The sequence below is a fragment of the Doryrhamphus excisus genome, chromosome 10, assembly GCF_030265055.1.
Source record: "Doryrhamphus excisus isolate RoL2022-K1 chromosome 10, RoL_Dexc_1.0, whole genome shotgun sequence".
Taxonomy (NCBI): Eukaryota; Metazoa; Chordata; class Actinopteri; order Syngnathiformes; family Syngnathidae; genus Doryrhamphus; species Doryrhamphus excisus.
The window spans coordinates 5,338,929-5,359,259 of record NC_080475.1 but is presented as its reverse complement, the minus strand read 5'-3'; the positions used below and the strand labels follow the sequence as shown (position 1 = coordinate 5,359,259).

The window sequence follows — 20,331 nt, the reverse complement described above, 5'->3', positions numbered from 1 at the left end:
CGTGTTATTCTTGGAGGTTGACATTCACGTTGATGTAATACTTTTTTTTTTTTTTGCTCACCCAAAAAAAAAGTGACACTAAAACCATAACAAGGCAAAAATAGATGCAACATGTGTTGTATATCTACTACATGAAGCTACAGCAGTGGTGTCCAAAGTGTGGCCCGAGGGCTATTTGTTTTTTTTTTTATTGTCCTGTGGCACATTGTGGTAGTAAAATGTTTTTGTTTTTTTCTTGGCTTTTTTAAATCAATCTTGATACAAATTTTAAAACTAGTCTCAAGGAGGGTTTTTAAGACCTTGAAAAGATCTCCTTTATTGAAGGTAATTGGTTCCAGACCCGACCATGATAAGTGACTTTCCACCAAGTAGTTTAGAGCAGTGAAAACCTTTTTTTTTAAACATTATTAGAGCCCTCTCGACATAAAATAACACCCCTATAGTCACCTTTATATGCATATTACACATTATAGTAGACATAATAAGAGAAAATAAGCTATTTTAGACATAAATAAAACTCACTGTGCCCTGTGATTGGCTGGCCACCAGTCCAGGGTGTACCCCTGGGATAGGCTCCAGCACCCCGTGTGACCCTCATGAGGATAAGCGGTAGAAAATGAATGAATGAATAAAACTCACAATGGTGTGAGATGAGTGGGTGGTGGACAGGAAGTGACGTGAGTTTTAGATTTTAGTTGGACTAGCTGGGTTATTATTATTATTATTATTGCGCCTGCTGTGAGATAAACCCTTCTAACCTGCAATAAAAGCCTGTTGCCCGGCGGTCAAATCTGGTCTCTGGTCTCACCGAACATTAAATTCCATAAATCCATTAAAACGCACATTTTCTTACTTAGCTTTCATATGCTGCCTGACATGTAGAATACTTTTCACTCGTAAACTAAACAGAATATGCATATGAGAAGGTCTTAGGTCAAGTGAGGACAAAAGTCAGTGTGCATCTTATTATTTCATTTATTTCATTCTCTCTCGGACACACACACACACACACACACACATTCCAAAACAGCCACAGCTTCCTCGGAGCCAAGGCCGCGGTACCATTAACCCTTAAATTAGAATACATAAATAAAAGCTGTTTGCATTATAAACACTCGCTGTTGTATACGCTCCAAAAAGTTGTCGTGACACTGACTTTTTTTTTTTGCAGCGTTTGCATAATAATAACTGTCATTAGGTAGCTGGATTCTATTTACATTGACAAGAAAAACAAAACAGATGCTTTTTTTTTTTTTTTTTACATTCGTGTGCCATGAAAATAGATGAAAATAAATAAAGCTTCTTCACTGACTGCACATTTCATTGACATAATTCTCTCGGGAAAAAAGAAAGAGCTGTCATTTAAAGAAAGTTTCTTCATTGACAATTAAAAAAAGGTCACGTTACTCTCATCCAAGTCACAGCTCTTGCTCCCTCTAGTGGATAAGAGAGGAAACTACATCCTGCCTCTTGGGAAAATACTTTTCCCCCGATTGTGGTAGAAGCTTAAAAACCTGTAAAAGCCACCTGCTTGGAGCTCGGAAAGCACCAGTTGATAAAAAAAGATGCAAAGTGTTTCCAGGCGAGTGAAGCCGAGTGTTTCTGTGTGTGGTCCGTCCAGGTGGGAGCGGAGTCGCCATGATGGAGCCGCTCGGGCCAGCTCTTCATTCTTCATCGGCATTCTTCAGCATGAGGATGGAGTTGTAGATCTTCAGGGCGGGGCCCAACTTGATGGCCAGGATCTTGACGATGTCTGATTGGGTGAGGAGCAGGAAGGCCTCGCCGTCTATTTGCTGGAGAGATACAAGAAAGGTTAAAGGTTATGAACCACGGCTAAAGATGTTCTAAACTGCAGTGATTACCTCGGTTTTAAATGTAGCAGCATGCTCTTTACAGCCCGGCAGCCCTTTGACGAAAGCGGCCACCTGATGGAAGAAAAACACGGCAGTGAGAAAGCGTTCCTCAGCAACCTCGCCGAGTGTTTTCGCTCTCGCCTCACCTCCTCAGAACTCCACGCTGCCACCCGCTTGGCCGTCAGCCCCAGGACCTCGGGCAGCAGCTGACAGTGTTTGTCCCAGCACAGCGCCATCCGGTGGTGAGGAGCCGCCGTGAGGCCCGGGGAGAACACAGACTCGTGGAGGGCCTGCTGGAGGGAGATGGAGTCTGCTGGGGAGGCTGTGAGGAGGAGCAGAAAGAACGTGCTATTTTTGATGTGAACCAGCCTTCACATGGAGAGGAGTCAGTTGAGGTGGCTCCGGGGCATCTAGTCCGGATGCCTCCTGGACGCCTCCCTGGTGAGGTGTTCCGGGCATGCCCAGCCGGGAAAAGGCCCCGGGGGGCAGACCTAGTAGGACACGCTGGAGGGATTATGCCTGGGAACACCTTGGAGCTGGAGGAGGTGGCCAGGGACCGGGAAGTCTGGGCTTCCCTGCTGAGACTGCTGCCCCCGCGACCCGGACCCGGATAAACGGAGGAAAATGGATGGATGTACACCAAGTACAGGCCAGTGTTTTGGTTCTACATATTAAACACTTGTTCGATCCCGGCCATTTTTCCAACATCACATCATTAAAGGTAAGACACTTTTTAATTCATAATTCATAATTCACGATGCCCTGTCCATGTTAGCTTCTTAGAAAGTCTATTATAGTTATTAAATATTTAACACACTGGAGTGTATAAGGTAATAATTCATGTATTTTTATGCAATATATAAAAAGTACTTGGTTAGAAATTACCTTTACTATCGCTGACCTCCTCTTTGACGTAGTGCATTTTCAGGTATTTGGGAAGTGGAGCGGTCCTGCAGGAACAACGTTGGAAGGTTCAAGGAAAACTTTATTTAAACTTTAGACTTTTGTTTTTTTTTTTACCGTTTCAGTCTGGTTCCATTTTGAGTCTGCTCACTGACGCCACCCGGTGGCTCCGGCTGGCCGCTGCGTCCCGAGATCTCCGCTTCCGCCTCCGCCGGTTTCCTAGCAACAGAGACAGCTGACCCGTCAGGCACGGAGCGCTGCTGTGGAAAAGCGAAGGCCGAGCGAGGAGGCGGACCTGCCGTGGGGGTTGTCGGCCACCTCAGGCGGATCAGGTGTCGATGCGGTCGGCGTCGCGGCGGTTGTGTTGGGTTCGGGGCGCCGCCCGCGGGGCGGGGGGCCGCCGAGCGTGAGGGGCGGCCGCTCGCCGCTGAGACGGTCTGGGAGCAGGCTCTCCTTGCTTAGGTTGACGTCGGAGTAGGGGCAGCTCACCTGGCTGCACAGAGCACACGTTATTAATATTACCAAGCTGGAGCCTATCCCGGGTGACTCACGTGTAGTGTGTCCCGTAGCGAGGTCCCCTTATGTGGCCGAGACCGTTGCATCCTGGGGTGGGACAGCCCTGTCCTGGGGGGCTCGCCACGTCATTGGAACCTGAAAGGACACACATGACGGATTCCGGGTTTTAAACGATCGGCGAGGAGCGCGACGCTCACCGTTTGGATGATGGAGAGGGTGTCCGGTTTTGTGGGACCAGCCTACAGGGTGCAGGTCTGGGCAGTCGGTCTCCACCCAGTAGTCGTACTCTGGACTCCACCCGTCAAAATGGATCTTAAAAAAAAAAGATGTAAGATGTAAGCAAGTGTGCGAGCGGCGGTGGCGGCGGCGTCACGTTTTGCACCTTGAGCCGGTGGTCGTCCGTGTCGGCGATGGTGGCAACCCGGATGAGCATGGGGTTCCTCTTATCCACGGCTTCCACCTTCATGCCCACTTGGAAGCCGTGCGGCGGGCGCTGACACAGAAGATACCCGTTATGCACCTTTTCTTCCCCCCGCCCCCCACGCTATGTACACGCGTGTTTGTGTGACACGTACCGGTTTGAAGGCCCGAGCGGGGGCGGCCTGTGTGCCCGTCTCCTCCAGGTATTTCTCCCAGGAGAAACTCTTGGGTTGCTTATATTCTGGTCAGAGCCAATGACGACATTGTCACCTCAGCTGATTCAATGTCCAATGTGCTGCCAAGTGTTGAGTGCAAAAGAAGCATGCGGTCCGAAAAAAGGGATGCTCCGATCGGGATTTTATGCTGCCCATTTTGATCCAGGACTGAAATCGTCCCATGCCAATCACATGGATCAATTATACATTTGATTTAGGATGATCTATGATGAAGCCAGGACTATTCTAAAGTCTCCTAACTGCCAGCAGGCCCCAAAATTTATAATTAATAATTCATTCATTTTCTACCGCTTTTTCCTCACAAGGGTCGCCGGGGTGCTGGAGCCTATCCCAGCTTAATTAATAATTAATATAATAAAAAAAATAATTAATAGGGGAGCACGGCGGTCGAGTGGTTAGCGCGCAGACCTCACAGCTAGGAGACCAGGGTTCAATTCCTGTTCTCCCCGTGCATGCGTGGGTTTTCTCCGGGTACTCCGGTTTCCTCCCACATTCCAAAAAAAACATGCTAGGTTAATTAGCGACTCCAAATTGTCCATAGGTATGAATGTGAGTGTGAATGGTTGTTTGTCTATATGTGCCCTGGGATTGGCTGGCCACCAGTCCAGGGTGTACCCCGCCTCTCGCCCGAAGACAGCTGGGATAGGCTCCAGCATCCCCGCGACCCTTGTGAGGAAAAAGCAGTAGAAAATGAATGAATGAATGAAATAATTAATAAAGGGCATGGGACCCAGGAGACTTTGGATGGGGGGGGGGGGCACTTGGAGAACCACCTTGGAGAAAGGATGCTCATCTCATACTAATAATTGTGTTATTTTTTGGAATATTTTTCAGGTGACTGTCACGCACACGTCAGCATACCAAATGGCGTGTTAAAAGGAAAGCATTTTAACGTGCACCCCCCCCCAAGATAGTTTACATAGCACGTGTTGTCGGGTAAGTTCCACACAGCAGACATGGTTGCTCTTGTTTTGGTGCGCCTGCGCAGAGTGACAGTGAGTGGGAGGATGATACTGCTGCCCGAGACGTTAGTTCGAGCAAGGCACTACACCACACACCTGGATCACTGCGGGCTGCTGCCATAGCACCATGCATAGCGTATGCCCATCATGGGATTTTCCAAGGAAATCGTCTGATACTGATGGGTGGCCTGATCGATCGGAGCATCCCTACTATAAACACTCTTAACTTACTAAGAGTTAAATGAAACTAATTACCCTTGAAATCAGAGCATTGGGTACACCAAAGCAGTCTAATAGCATCCAACACAAGAGCTGCATCTAATTATCATACTGAAAGATGTTTCTCATATTTTGTAGCAAAATAAGGTAACCTTATTACAAACTGCTTTCAGTAGGACGCACCATTACAAACTTCTATAATAACAATAATAATAATAATAATAATAATAATAATAGATGCAGCTCTTGCATTGCGGACCAGCATTGCTATCTACGTAGAACATCTAGAACATCTACAACACTCGGACCCTAGAGAACAGCAAAGTAGTTTATACTGACCCACGTGTGTCCTGGTCTGTGTCTTACCAGCTGGAGTGGTCAGAGTCAGCTCGGCCTCCTCGCAGTAGCCTACTGGGTGGATGTACGGACTGCTGGCATCGCACCTGCGCACAGGTAACAACGTTCACGGAATCGGACATTAAGAAAAAGATGAATCGTAGAAACCGCAGTCTCCCGTCGTCACTGGAATTAGCGGCGGGGCAAAAAAACATTGGGAGCTGTGGCCGTAGACAACCTTCCTGATGTACTTTGTAATAAATTAACTGTAAAGGATGGCACTAGCTGTTTAACGCTGAGTAGTGTTTGCCACAGGACTACTTCCTGGGTAAGGAAACGCCAAATACGCGGGAAAGATTCATGCTAGTGCCGAAACATATTTGCTCACCAGTAATCATACGTGTCGTCCCAGTTGTCAAAGTGAATGAGAAGTCTGTTGTCCACCACGGCCGCGATGGTCGCCACACATATCAGCGACGGGTTCTTCCTGTCCACCGCCTCCAGTTTCATGCCCGCTCGAAACCCGGACGGCGTCACGGACTAACAAGGAAATACATTAGTGTGGGTAGCGGCGGGATGAAAGGGAAACATGGACGGCGTTGTGGGACGCTTACTGTGTTGAGGCTCTTGAAGAGATGCTTGGGTGCCAGCTGGGCTCTGCAGTTCTTCACGTACATGCCCCAGTTAAACTCGCGATCCTTAAAGTCTACGAGAGTCAAGCGGGTGTAAGTAAAGGCCCCAGACGCTCATAGGCGATAAGGTATTTGCGTGCGACTACCTTTAGGCAACAATAACTTGTGTCCGTTCTTCTCACACCAGCCTGCAGGTTTCAAATCCCACGAGTCGGCATTGGCCCAGAAGTCGTAGCATTCTGGGTAGCCGTCAAAGTGGAGCCTCACTCGATACCCTTGGATCTGTTCGCAGAGAGATAGAGGCAAGTAAGGGCGACACGCGTCTCTCCACGTCCAACAAAAAGCTGGTCACCTCCGCAACGGTGAGCACGCAGAACAGCGACGGGTGACACGGGTCCAGCCCCTCCAGCTTCATCCCCATCTTGAAGCTGTTTCGGCTTTGAGGAAAAGACTGATGCTGCAGGACGACGAGCAGAAGTGGTTGTTGGCGGTGAAAATGAGGTCAGCGATTTGAGTAGTACCTCTTTGAACAGTTTGACCGGAGCAGCCACGGCCTTCTCCTCCTCCAGGTAAGCTGGCCAGCTCCATGCCCGCTTCTTATTCTGTGGGGCTGCGGCTGGTGGGCGGGGGCAGAGACATTAAATAGAAATTAAATGGCACTGGTAGATAAACACAATGGAGACTTGGCTGGTGGGAGATGGGTGCAGAGAGGGAAGGGTGCCCGTTATTTCAGAATAGAAGGATCTATTAGACGTGAGCATCTCTGCAATTAAGGCACTAACCAAATGAAAAAAAAGTCTAAATATGGAAACATTATATTCCCCACGCCACCAATCTTACCAAGTTTCGCCATCTTGGCTCCTCTCCTGCCTTTGGTCGTCCTGGTTTTCTCCTACGAAAGTAAAAAGGGAACATTTGTGATTGCCGTGTTCACACCAAGAGCGACGCAGCTTTTATAGCGTCGGTGGACGCTGGCCGCCCTGCCTCTTGTTCTTCTTGGTTGTCTTCCTCCTCGTCACCAGAATCCATATAGATCTTCCTCTTTTTACGCACACGTTTCCCCAGCGTCTCGCTTTCCACCACCTGACACTCCCTGGCCTCGCCTGGAGATGACCTGCGCAAAATAAATCGATATCTCGCTAAAAACACGCCCACTTTCGATTAAAAAAAATACATTTTGTTTACCTGCCACTGGAAGGCTGAGCACAAACGCTGCTACAGAACTTTCCCTGTAGGAGGGCATCCCGAGCAACTTGACCACCACACGCCTTGCACTGCGTAACCTCCTTGTCGGGAGCAACTTCCACACGTGGAGCAACCTCCGCTTTGGAAGCTTCTGTACTGGGGGGGTCCTCCAGAGACGCGACAGCAGGAGCAGGGGCTGCAAAAAAGAAGATAACGTTAGACTGAAACATGGATGTGCTGTATGTAGAGTAGTCAGTGTGCAGCTTATATATACGTAGCATAGCATAGATTTACTGTCAACACACAGCCGTTGTGCCAGTAGCACTCATAAAGCCCCAAACCATGCTTGACTGCCGGGATGACATCATTGCTAATTAGCATAACGGGCCATATGCATGCGCATGTTTTATGGAAAGTGCTTTCATGTCTGCGAAAAGTTTCCAGATTTGTTCTAGAGGCAATCTGGAGGGATCTAAATAGAGCAAGTCGCTAAGTTGGTAACACTCATCCTTCCTGCAACATCTTCTTATTCTCTGACAGAACCCGTCCGCGATAAATGGATTACTGCGATATAGGAATGTTAATATTCATGTTAATAAATGGAATATTGTCATAGTTTGAGCATTAATAAACTATGTGACATTATTAGAGCACTGTAGACATGCAATAACATGCTTACAACACATTACGCGACTATTATGCTGCAGGGACTCGAGACAGATACTGGCAGGAAAGCTAGCAAGCTAAATAGTTAGCCTTGAATTTATTTCTTCTAAACTTAAGAAGCCAAAAACATACCACTTCCACACAGAATGGGAGGAGAACTTTTTCACTCTATTTATTCGGACTTGCTATGTTGACTACATGCAATGTGTATGTATGTGTATGTATGTATGAAGCCAAAATTATACCACTTCCACACAGAATGGGAGAACTTTTTCACTCTATTAAGTCGGACTTGCTATGCTGACTACATGCAATGTGTATGTATGAAGCCAAAAACATACCACTTCCACACAGAATGGGAGGATAATTTTTTCACTCTATTAAGTCGGACTTACTATGCTGACTACATGCAATGTGTATGTATGTATGAAGCCAAAAACATACCACTTCCACACAGAATGGGATGAGAACTTTTTCACTCTATTAAGTCGGACTTACTATGCTGACTACATGCTATGTGAATGTATGTATGAAGCCAAAAACATACCACTTCCACACAGAATGGGAGGAGAACTTTTTCACGCTATTAAGTCAGACATGCTATGCTACACTACATGCAGTGTGTATGTAATGTAAGGTAATGTCATTACCTCCGTCTAGTGATATTACCAGAATACTACATATCACTTGTATTTCAGTATGTTTTGTCAAATACTAGACCAAAGTCTACCACAAAACATCATTTATTCATTCATTCACTTCTGAAAAACTCATCTACGGTCCATAGTTGTTATGACAAGCTACATTCAGAGTCATTGCCCATCATAATGTGTTCACGAGCGAGTACCTGTTCCCGGCGGTGCTGCTGACTGACTCTTATTGGCTGGTACTGCTGCCGTTTTGCCCTGTGATTGGCCCTCTGGCGGAGGGGTGGGACTGTGAGACGGTGCCGGATCCAAAGTCCCACTTTTAAGCTCCGGCTCCTGCCCTTTGACCTCTATGTCTGTCACAATCTCAAGAGTGCCAAACTCTGTCATACGGAACTAAGGGACACAAAATGCATTTAGATTAGAACCAGTTCCGGTAGCAGCAACACTGTACGCTAGCATATAAGACGGTAATAGCAATAGCTGAAAAACACACAGGGTAAAAATAGGAACATATCTGTGCGTACACTGGGCAAGAATTAATGGTGGAAACGTCACTGATTGCAAAATACATATAAGAGAGATCAGACACAAAAAAGATGGACATGTTGCAATGAGAGTTGACTTCCTGTACCCTGATGTCACTTCCTGGCAAAGTGGCAATGCCATCCTTCCAGTCCAGAGCACCCATCATGTCAAACTCTGTGCCCTTCGAGGGGCCGTCACTCGGCGGAGTGTCAGCCATTCCCAATTGTCAGGAATCCTACACCTGCAAAAAAAAAAAATACTGCAAAAGTACTGCAATATTTGGTATCAGAAAAAGACTAAATAATCGTGTAAGTGGTGTAGTATTTGATTGTAGACTTGGTAAGGTATGTTACGCGTCCAGGGTTGTCGCTTCCTGCACTTGTAAACAGCAATACGCAACATCACCGCTAGATGGCGACGGTGTGCCGCCTTTGCAGGATACACCATGCACTTCGATTTCACACAAAACACTCAGTAATAACACTCTTTTGCAGGCCAACCAGCGGATAAATGTGCTCGCAAACGACCCCGTTAGCATGGACCTCCATCCGGTTCACTGGCAAACAGAAGAAAAGCTCCCCCAACTTAAAGTTAATCACATAAATTCATCTTTTCCTTGTTTTAACAGTATCTCCGAAAGACGTCCGTTTGCCTCCACGTAAACAAGCGTTGGGTTTATTTGTTTGCCACTTTCAGCAAGAACGCAGTCCCCCGCAGCGACCGCATCAACTTAAAACCGTTTTGCCCCCATTTATACTGCGATATAACGTTTTAGTCCTGACGCAGGCTCAACACTGGAATAAGATGATGTTTCTGTTTGTTTGATGGCGTCAACCCGGGGAAAAGTGACAAACGACCCGAGCCGGTGTATGTGCGGGGGTTAAGTTTGACTTTGTAGACGACGGCTCCGTTGTTTTAATTCCAGCCGTAAATAAAGTGTACGTAAAGAGAGAGCGCCCATGATTAGCATTCGGTCTTGTACAAAATGGCGGCGCGTGGGGAAGAGGCCACCAACACGTTGAAACTTATGTCAATTACTCAAGTTACGCCTCGAAACAAAGCACACACAATGAAGCCAGGTGTCGAGCAGGGACTGACGTTTGCCGTGTAATTTCCTGACTAGTTGTTTTCCCCCGCCGTGGTTATTTTCTTCACTTTCCCCCCCCTCCCTTGTCACGGAATGTCAGCCCGGGTTGGCTAGCTAGCGCTGACACAAAGCTAACTGTCAGCTAGCTCCGCTCCGTTCTAACTCAAGCGGCGGCGGCTAAGCGGCTAGCATAGCATTGTGATTGGATGCAGCCAGCTAAGGGCGAGCTGTAATAAATAAGTTTACCGGTTAATAACAACAGGAAAAGACGTCCCGCGACTCTCTAATATTTAACACGTCGCCATTAAGACTGACAGTGACACCGAGCAACTGTTATTGTCTTCGGCATTGTTGCGTGATTAAATTCTTCTGGAGAAACTTGAAAAAAAAAACGATTTATTCTCACCGTTCACAATAAATCGGAGTGGAAAAGAATAACGCAAAACAAGAGACGCCCTTCTCGGCAAAACAGCGACGCTTCAAACTTGCAATAAATCACCATTCCCGACGCGATGTGTTGTTTTTTTAAAAATGTGGAACTCACCTCGTTTCTCTTTTAACTCTTATTTAGAGCTGCTGGGGGAGAGGAGGCTGCGCATGCGCGGAAGATGCGCTGCCTTGACAAGTTTGGCTCTCTGTGTAAAAAAAAAAAAAAGTTTACAATCGGCGATCGGTAGTGCATGACAATCAATCATAACAAGTCACTTTAGCACCGACGATGTTGCACACAAGCAACCGGCTTGGGTGGAGCTGTGCGCGCATTGTCTGTGTTTAACGCCAAGGAGCGACGATAAAACCCGTCCCCCCCAAAAAAGACGACGGTTTGCTTGCATTTGTAATGAACACAATCACCTCATGTTAATTTCTGTCAAGTTATCCAACAGCAGTGTGCTTATTACATGGCGGAATACTTAAGTAGCAGGCGCCTTACGCAATGCATGTGTATGCAAATCAACGCGCGTTCTAATCATCATTTATGGACACACAGCTTGAGCATTTTGGCTCTATCTGACGTCCCGCCGCCACCAAACTGTCCTCATATAACCTGCAGATTCCTGTGCCGTTGTTTTAAGGCTGCGTGTCACGTTTTAGCTCGAAGCACCGCAGCGAGTAGTTGAACATGCGCAAAAAAAAAAAACACACACACACTGTAGTGTTCATTTTGCGGATTTGTGGGAGAAAATGAGAACGAAATGAGAAAGAAGAAGTCATTTTAGCGAACAAAGGCAGTGCCAGCTTTCCGGGGGTGAAGTGCAGAAGAGGAGAAGCGGTGTAGTGTCGTGTGTTGGCCGCTAGATGGCAGTAAATGACCGCGTTTTATGAGGAGGAAGCCTCAAAATACTACTGTTACTAGTACTGTGTATTCTAACTATAGTAGAAAAGTAGTTTTAAAAGATGTCTCTGTTAAGGTGGACGTTTTTTTACCCCGAGTTTTTTTTTTTACATCTTACAATGTAGTAAAAATAATACATGGCAATCAATGTGCCAATCATATCAACGTATGATAATAATAATAATAATAATAAGCACACACTTATTGAAATGGAAATGTTGTGTTTTTCTGATTAAAATAGTGTCAATACAAAAAGTCCATATATAATATTCTTACAGCAGGGAAACTGGTACGTATTTGACTTTCCGGATTGTCATGCCGTGTTTTGGCCGCTAGATGGCAGTAGTCGAGAGTCTCTTTTTTTTATGTATGAGGCTGAAGAAGGATGATGAAGGGGCGGATTAACCGGGTTGCGCAAGCCGCAGCCACACGCATTATTTAGGGACACGAAGAAACCATGACATGGCTTTCAGAAGCAAAGCGGTCGACTCCAAGGTAAGACACTCAAATGTCGACACCACAGACCCCGGCTGGGTTTCTTCATGCGTGTGCCGTGGCACGATGACGTCATGTAAACATGTAAAAGGCGGCGGTGCACTCAAAACACCTGCTTGGAAAAGCTGCATTCACTGGACACAACATTAGGTACACCCTCTGGTTTATACTCGCAGGGTGAAAATATTATTATTGCTTTAAGACAGTAAAAACTACAATCATAAATAATTTTTATATACTACAAAACATACAGTATACTACATATATACTGTATATTCAGCTGATGTCCTTTTAAAAGATTGACTCCGTTAAAGTGGAAAAAATAGAAATATGTAAGATTTTCACGCTGACTATTTTTTTGGGGGGGTTCTCCACCCCCCCCTACAGACCGTACTCTGCAACCTGCTGCTGTGTTTGCTCATCTTCTACTCTCTCTTCTACATGATCGCAAGCGTTTGCTTCGGTGCCTTCAGGTATGGTTTTATCCATGTTATTGTTATGAAATACACACTCATTTGGCTTGACTGTATACTGTAGTATATACTGTAGTATATGTATATTTCAGGTTGGATGACTTCGATGGACTGATACCGTTTGACTTTAAGACCACACCTGAGGACTCCACTTCCAAATATTTGGGTGAGTACACTTTGGGAAGCCCACATGATCCAAAAAGACCTATCTTTTTTCACGGATAGACAAACAACCATTCACACTCACATTCATACCTATGGACAATTTGGAGTCGCTAATTAACCTAGCATGTTTTTGGAATGTGGGAGGAAACCGGAGCACCCGGAGAAAACGCACGCATGCACGGGGAGAACGTGCAAACTCCACACAGAGATGACCGAGGGTGGAATTGAACCCTGGTGTCCTACCTGTGAGGTCTGCTCGCTAACCACTTACCCGCTGTGCCGAAATTTGGGTACATTTTTGTTAAAATTTTTGGAGAAAATTTTTTTGGTAGCAAAATGTCAAAAAAAAATGTTGTATTTTGGGGGTGAAGTCATGTTTTTGTGGAAAAAAAAGAAAAATAAACACATTTTTGTTTTGAATTTTTTTTTAAATTTTTTGTTAAAATTCATATTGTTTGGTTAAAAAAATTCCTAATTTTTTTTTGATAGTTTATAAATATATTATGATATTCCAGTACACCACTTTGTGTTTTTACAAGTTATGTTAATCAACATAACAGCTTTTTAAAATCATATTCTGCCATTTTGCTGTATTTCTCCAATTTTTCTACATATTTTTTTGTTGTTGTTGTTGTCGCTACATTGTGCTCTGAGTTACAAACGTTCCCCGGGCCGCACTTTGGACAACCCCGCTGCCCGAAACTGCTTTTTCTGAGAGGAACATGACAGGCTGGAGGGCCCACATTCTTGCATTCTTTGGATCCATCATCAGACTCTCCCGATGAAGACAATGATAGAATATGACAAAGATGGTGGAAGTGTAAAAGCGCTATATATAATATAATTATATAATATTTGTACCTGTATGTTTTATCTCCTTCCGACTGTCTCAGTCAACATCCTGTCTCTGGAGCTCACATACTTCAGCAGCAGCCTGCTGTTTGCCGCCGTGGTCAAGAGGCGAGTGTGGGACTATGCCGTCACAGTCACGGTCCTGCACGTCTTCATTACAAGCATCGGTGAGTACGTGAAAACACGCCAGCACCCGGACACTTCATTAGGTGTTTGGCTTTAGGCAGACATGACGCGAGTGTTTACCGTGTTTATTGTATGTTGCAGTCATGCTGGAGTTTCCGCTGGCGTGGCAGTGGTGGCTGGCCTTAGGTGAGGCAAACGACGAACCGTTACTCTCCGTTTACTTTGATCCTGTCATGTAGATCTCTGCCATTTTCACACTTTGAACTGTAAAATATGCCTTTCATCGTTACTAAACACATTTTAAATTGAGTTTCATACATTAAGAAATCATTAAAGTCAATTATAGCCTGTTTATGACTTCCCAAATACCTTTTTTTTTGACATTATTAGAGCCCCGTAGACATGAAATAACACCCCTATAGCCATCTTTACACTGTTATTCTTTGTTTACGCCACATTGCGCAACACTAATACACATGGTACGGGATCACCGCAGAAACATAAGAGACGGACGACGCTCGCAGCTAGTAGCAAGCTAGCGAGCTAGCTAATTAGCCTCAAATTTATTGGTTCCCAAACTTAAGAAGGATTTTCAAACGGAGCGGGGAGGAAGGAAAATGCCAAAAACGTGATGGGGGGAGAACCTTGTTTCACTCCATCATGATGAACATGCAGTGTTAAGGTAAAGTAATGTAAGGTAACGGTTCAATGTAACAGTGTGAAATAAGGTTAGAATACTACTTTTTAGTATTTTTATTAATATTTTTTTATACCACAATGGAGCAGTGTTGAACAGGGACTTAGCAAAGGCCGACTGTACATTATCATTGATTATTATCATCAAAGCGGCAATGTAGTGTTTCCACTGTATTTGTCATACACTGCGTTATTATTGTTATTTCACAGGTAGCGGCTTGTTTCTGATGATCTGCAACGGTCAGCTGATTGCTTACTTCACCTGCCCAGGGGACCAAAGCTATGTTGCTTTTACCGTCTATTAAACGGGATAGTGTTGTCATGTGCAAAAGTCTTGGGCCGCTATTAGATGTTTAAGTTGTTTAAGCAGTGTTGTAACAACCCAAATCATCCCCAGGGATATACCGATATACCATAGAGTGTAAAACAGCAGGACTTGTTACCGGACTCCTGGGTCCACCTCGCTCCTCATCCATATGTGACGCCAACCTTCCACGGCGTCAACATCATTTTTCCTGCCGCTTTTTATTTGTCACGCTACGTTCAATGTCAATGGTGGCCTGAGACTTGCTGACGTTTCTATATGTTTGAGTTATGATGCACAACTTAAAGTATTTGTTACTGTATCTTTAAAAGCTACGAATGTAACACCTGAATGTTGGGAATGTTGCAATATTTATTCATTTGAAATAAAACTAAACATTCCATCAATCAAACACCTTCTATTTTTATTTAGGGCTGTCAAATGATTAAAGACTCGTCATGGTTTCCAATTAATTAATCATGATTAATTAGTATGTCTGAAATATGGTAATTTTTACAGCGTTTTATTGAAAGAAATACAAATGACAGGGCAGGGTTATACGCTGTATATTTGTATGCATTCAATGATTTAAATAAAGTTGAATGAAAACGCATATAAATAAAAACGCAATGAATGAAATAAATGAGCCGTTGACGCGCTATTTTTGACAGCCCTAATTTTCCTATTCCATTCTGAAAAGTGTACACAGACAATATAATGCAATGTACACAATGTATCCAGGTATATTATATGACATTATATTATAGTTCATATACTGTACATTTTGATTTATGACGTAGAAAAATAAATATTTTGTCCAATGAGAGTACCTGGCCATGCTATGAAATGACTCCTGTTGCCGTGCACTCCTTCATGTAAGAGAACCCCACAAAGACTTGGCTAGCCCCGCCTTCTTGGCTCCTGTCAATCACGGAGGCGGGCAAAGGCTGCAGCGTGAACTCGGGGTCAATGTAGCTGACGTCAGAAGGACTGGTCTGCCAAAAAAGAGGCGGGACACACGTTGAAGAGCGTAATCATGTCACGTGAAGCACTCGTGAAGTCTTACCACGTCAGGGACAAACGGGGGTGTGACCTTCCTCGTCAGGAGGTCGTCCCAGTGGATGGATGCAAAGAACGGATGCTCCTGCAGCTCCACCTGGTTGACGTTTGATGTTTAATATACATGATCTAAACAACGTTTACGGTTCTGTACTGTTGTCTTACAATGTCACGTCTCTCTCCCAAGCGTTTTGACACGTTCCTCTCCAGTAAGCCCTCCAGCAGCGAACAGGCCGCCTCGGATACGCCGCTGAGCGCGGGAAGAGGCGCGTGGAGTATCTTCTCAAACATCTCCGCTTTGCTGTGGCTGTAAAATGGAGGCTGAGGGACCAAACGGGGTCAAAAATAAGACGCCGAAGAGAGGTGAGATGATGTGCCACCGACTCACCACTCCGTACAGCATCTCGAAAAGCACACTTCCGAGTCCCCACCAGTCCACTGCCGGACTGTACGTGTGACCCCGCAGGACCTCAGGAGCGAGATACTCAGGAGTGCCGCAGAAGGTGTGCATGATTCCGCCCACGGCCACGCCTTCTTTGCAGAGTCCAAAGTCAGTCAGCCTCACGTGACCCTCGTTGTCCAGCAAAATGTTCTCTGGTTTCAGGTCTCTGAAACAAAAACAACGTACGTGTTGCTTCCCCTCCTGACATTACAGGGGTGTCCCAAAGGGCAGCCCGGGGGCTATTCATGGCACATTGTAGCGTAAAACCCGAAATGTAATATTCATTCAAAAATCCTCCGCATATATAACACATAGAAATGAAGATTTGTATGATGGCGACCAGTCCAGGGTGCACCCCACCTCTCGCCGCAGTCAGCTGGGATAGGCTCCAGCATAACCGTGACCCTAATGAGAATAAGCGGCATAGAAAATAGATATATAGAAAATTTGTATTTCTAGAAATCTCTTACTTTCTATGCCGCTTATCTTCAATATGGTTGCAATGGTATGCTGGAGCCTATCCCAGCTCACTTTGCGCAAGAAGCGGGGTACACCCTAGACTGATCATTGTGATGAATAATCTAGAATATTACTATGTAATGTATCAATATAATTCTAATAGTTTTAATAATAGCATACCCGCACTGCGATTGAGTGGTTAGCGCGCAGGCCACACGGCTAGAGACCAGAGTTCAATTCCAGGTAACGCTGACTGTGTTTACCTGTAGACAATGTCTAAGGAGTGGAGGTAGCCAAGCGCCATGGCCATCTCCGCAGCGTAAAAAGCGGCCCTGCTTTCAGGAAACGAACCTTCTTTCTGAAGATGGTAGAACAGCTAAACGCAAACAAAACAAACGGTTACAGCGGCTTAGCGGTGTTATAGTAGCATGGCTGGATGTAGTTGTTTACCTCGCCTCCATTAACGTAGTCCAATACAAAGTAGAGCATGTTTGGGGTCTGGAAAGAGAAGTGGAGTCCCACCAAGAAGGGATGCTGTAGTCCTTTAAGTAGAACGCTCCTCTCCACCATCACATGCTGCTGCTGCAAATGCAGTACAATACAGTCAGATGCAAGAGACCGGTACTGGAACCGGTGCTGGAGGGTCTACATTGTATCCTGGTTTGAGAAGTCTAGACCGAATCATTTCTTAATAGCGATCATGATGATTACAGCTGGATTCATAACATCAGCAATTTAAATCAACTCTACCAATTATTGTGCCGGAAGCTAAGGAACACACTTAAGTCGGTCCCGTTTATGTCGACAGCCCGTTTGTGTCAACCAACGCATCAAGTCCCGGTCCACCATGTTTTTTTACGACTCAAAAATGCTCACTTAAGTCATCAGCAACAAACATCAAATTTGACATCCAAAGGGGTCATTTCGATGAAAAAAGGGTCCGTTTATGTTGACATTTTTTTTATATCGTTTTGTATCGTTAACGTCATCAACCGCACTACTAAATATGCCTTAATTAGTCCCACAAAGGGATGTTTTAGCTTTACAGCAGCAAAAATACAAGAGTGTATAAATTGCAAAATCAAGGTATACAAAGTCAAGGTTTATTGCACAGTTTATTGCACGCTTATTCTACACGATTTCTGCGATGTATCTCCCCCTTCACACACTTAGCATGTATCATTCCATCGCTAGTGGAGCTAATTAGTGCAGTCAGTGTGTTTTAAAACACTGACTTCCTGTTCAGTGCAAAGCAGGGGTTGTTACGATATACTCAACTGATGAGACGAGACGATACACAATCATGGGTTCATGAAAACGAGACGAGATTTTAACATTATTTTTAAGAAAATGACAACGTCTAGGATTGGATAAACAGACTTTTTCCATTTAACCGAGTCACCAAACAATGCAGGCGTATTTTGAAATATTTTACATGCATGACCTGTGGGAACTTTTTTTTGGAACTTCACGGAAGCTTTATTGTTATTAACACATACAACAAAAATAGCGCAGCTATTCCGTCGACGAGTCTACGTAAACCTCTGACCGCCAATTACCTCTTTTCTTTTAACAATGGTGTGTTTGTGTAACGCTTTTATGGCGTAATAGCCTCCATGTTGTCGGTGTCTGGCCAGCAGGACCTGCATGAATCGAGGGATGACGTTAACACATAACAAAAAGAAGACATAATACCCCAAAATAAAATACCCTACCTTTCCAAAACTTCCTTTGCCAATAACCTTGAGGTAGTCAAAGTCCGATGGCGTCATCCTGGAACAGTAATTAATTATTAATTAATTAAAAGTTTTTAAAAACACCACTTTTTCTGTGTTTCATTTGTTTCTAATATTTCTAATAACATTTCTAATTTATTTCTAATTTTAATTTCTATTTTTAATTTCTATTTTTAATTTCTATTTTAAATTCTAATTTTAATTTCTAATTTAATTTCTAATTTTAATTTCAATTTCTAATTTCAATTTTCATTTATTTATTTATTTATTTATTTCAATTTATTATCTTAATATTAGAACTTTATTCTCCTAATATTTTGTATTTATTCTTGGAAAATGACTGCTCTTTTTCCCATTTTTGCTGTTTTTGTTTTATTGTTTAATTGTCTAATTATAAAGTGCTGAGGGTCAATGAAAAGGGACTCTAGACATAAATGGCCCCCAGGCCGCACTTTGGTTAGCCATAAGTCCACAAATATTTGGGTAGGTTTGATTTTAAGAACTTTATACAGCACCACAATGGTTTTGAAATATAATAATAATAATAATATAATCATGATAAAACTCTACAAATGTCAGATGACTTGCAGGCCAACCAAAGCGTATGACATCACATGTCAAACACGTTATAGGCGTGTTATAAGCGTGTACAGTGTGGCTGCTAATGGAAGATACTCACAGGGAAGGTTGAGACTGTACTGAACTCTGAGAAGACAGAAAAGACGCAAAAGGTCAAGAGGGCAGGCTTCCTCTCATTTCCTGTCGATGCTAAGTCATCTTTAAAAAAAGCAACAGCAACAAACATTACACCTTGTACTCACCACAGCGTCTCCGTCCTCCATCTTTGATTTGCGCCGAAGACGCAGGATGTTTTGAGTATCCAGGCTTGAAGGAAGAAAACAGTATATTTAGGGTTGAGATGTTTTCTTATGATGTACAATCCCTTTTCATGCTTACTTACTGTTGATAGAGCGGTTGACAGGAGGCCATTTTGTGTAATATGTTGCTGAAAACGGTTTTCTTCCTCTTTAGAAGACCTGGAAGACAGACAGAAGGAGGTTTACCCCTAATATATGATATCAACATCTACATGATTTGTTTAGTATCTGGGTTACTCCTTGGGATTGGCAATGCCACAAATTTTGGTAATGATCCAAGTCAATACATGGCCAAAATTACTGATACTGATATAGATAGTCTCGACTGAACATTTAGTACTGAACATTCATACTGAGTTTATAAATAAAACATCAATACAACAACATGAACATTGTTACTGTATAAACAAATGAAAAATTAAAACTATGAAAATAGAAGAGAACTGACAATATCGATACCAGCCAACACTGATACGACCTATAATCGACATTGGAATCGATCCGCTCGCCCATAGTTAACTGCTGCCACATGTTTATAAAACACTTATTTCCAAAACGTTAATGTTATTAAATTAGCGCTGTATTAAAAAAATATATAATTTCACAGATGGTCAGTTGTTAATTTTTCAATAATTCTGAAAGTTTGCACCATTTTTTACAGTTTCTTCTAATGGCGGTTAACCAATTGCTAATATTTTTAGCTAGCTATTTGTGGAAAAAAGGCGCAGGCGAACCTATAACGTTTAGACTGCTGAGTGACTCCTATACAAGCTTTAATAAGGAATGTATTATGTTACTTTCCTAAATGTAGCATCAAATTAATAGGAAATATAAAAAAATACAGTATATTCAAACATTATACACGACGTGTTCGAATCACTCACGAGCGCTACATCCTGCTAGCTAAAAGTAGAGTAGCCTCCTTACCTGAGAAAAATGACACAAGCCGACTCATTCTGGCGTAGGTCATCGCTCCGTCGTGACTAACATTCATGTGGATGAATGAATGAGCAGCTATTTTGGAGTCAATTATCGCCGGCGTTGGAGGAGGAAGAAGTTTGTAGTGTAAACAATCACAGTTCGCTTCCCCAAATTACTCTGCCTTCACTTGACAGACCACAAC

The 20,331-nt window shown here is 43.9% G+C and overlaps 3 protein-coding genes across 9 annotated transcripts; 1 reads left to right on the top strand and 2 right to left on the bottom strand.

Annotated features, from left to right (window-relative positions):
• Positions 1 to 938: 938 nt before the first annotated feature.
• On the bottom strand, positions 939 to 13,877 carry l3mbtl1b (L3MBTL histone methyl-lysine binding protein 1b). Of its 6 annotated transcripts, XM_058084874.1 has the most exons (24): positions 13,755 to 13,877; positions 13,518 to 13,658; positions 10,735 to 10,825; positions 9,210 to 9,344; positions 8,776 to 8,971; positions 7,263 to 7,458; positions 7,062 to 7,191; positions 6,918 to 6,969; positions 6,599 to 6,693; positions 6,430 to 6,534; positions 6,224 to 6,359; positions 6,060 to 6,151; positions 5,834 to 5,985; positions 5,449 to 5,552; positions 3,848 to 3,933; positions 3,655 to 3,765; positions 3,470 to 3,584; positions 3,308 to 3,407; positions 3,052 to 3,249; positions 2,874 to 2,975; positions 2,739 to 2,803; positions 2,000 to 2,175; positions 1,863 to 1,925; positions 939 to 1,793 (listed from the first exon to the last, which is right to left on the bottom strand). In XM_058084874.1, exons 4-24 carry the CDS (start codon positions 9,318 to 9,320, stop codon positions 1,665 to 1,667), a joined length of 2,514 nt encoding a protein of 837 aa, XP_057940857.1. In that variant the 5' UTR covers positions 9,321 to 9,344; positions 10,735 to 10,825; positions 13,518 to 13,658; positions 13,755 to 13,877; the 3' UTR covers positions 939 to 1,664. The 6 variants fall into 6 exon arrangements, with proteins under 6 accessions (XP_057940857.1, XP_057940859.1, XP_057940856.1 ...); XM_058084876.1 differs by lacking the exons at positions 13,518 to 13,658; positions 13,755 to 13,877 and having other exon boundaries at positions 10,735 to 10,975; XM_058084873.1 differs by lacking the exons at positions 10,735 to 10,825; positions 13,518 to 13,658; positions 13,755 to 13,877 and adding an exon at positions 10,597 to 10,734.
• Positions 11,861 to 15,435, top strand: LOC131137205 (transmembrane protein 244-like). 2 transcript variants are annotated; one of them, XM_058084881.1, is made up of 6 exons: positions 11,861 to 12,018; positions 12,406 to 12,491; positions 12,584 to 12,657; positions 13,550 to 13,675; positions 13,776 to 13,820; positions 14,541 to 15,432. In XM_058084881.1, the coding sequence occupies exons 1-6, from the start codon at positions 11,986 to 11,988 to the stop codon at positions 14,633 to 14,635; spliced, it is 459 nt and encodes a 152-aa protein (XP_057940864.1). In that variant the 5' UTR covers positions 11,861 to 11,985; the 3' UTR covers positions 14,636 to 15,432. The 2 variants fall into 2 exon arrangements, with proteins under 2 accessions (XP_057940864.1, XP_057940865.1); XM_058084882.1 differs by having other exon boundaries at positions 11,867 to 12,018; positions 12,471 to 12,491; positions 14,541 to 15,435.
• Positions 14,574 to 20,331, bottom strand: sgk2b (serum/glucocorticoid regulated kinase 2b). Its single transcript, XM_058084880.1, has 12 exons — positions 20,136 to 20,331; positions 19,292 to 19,367; positions 19,152 to 19,215; positions 19,010 to 19,035; positions 18,310 to 18,367; positions 18,154 to 18,237; positions 17,045 to 17,176; positions 16,858 to 16,970; positions 16,082 to 16,301; positions 15,859 to 16,014; positions 15,701 to 15,790; positions 14,574 to 15,629 (listed from the first exon to the last, which is right to left on the bottom strand). The coding sequence occupies exons 1-12, from the start codon at positions 20,200 to 20,202 to the stop codon at positions 15,474 to 15,476; spliced, it is 1,242 nt and encodes a 413-aa protein (XP_057940863.1). The 5' UTR covers positions 20,203 to 20,331; the 3' UTR covers positions 14,574 to 15,473.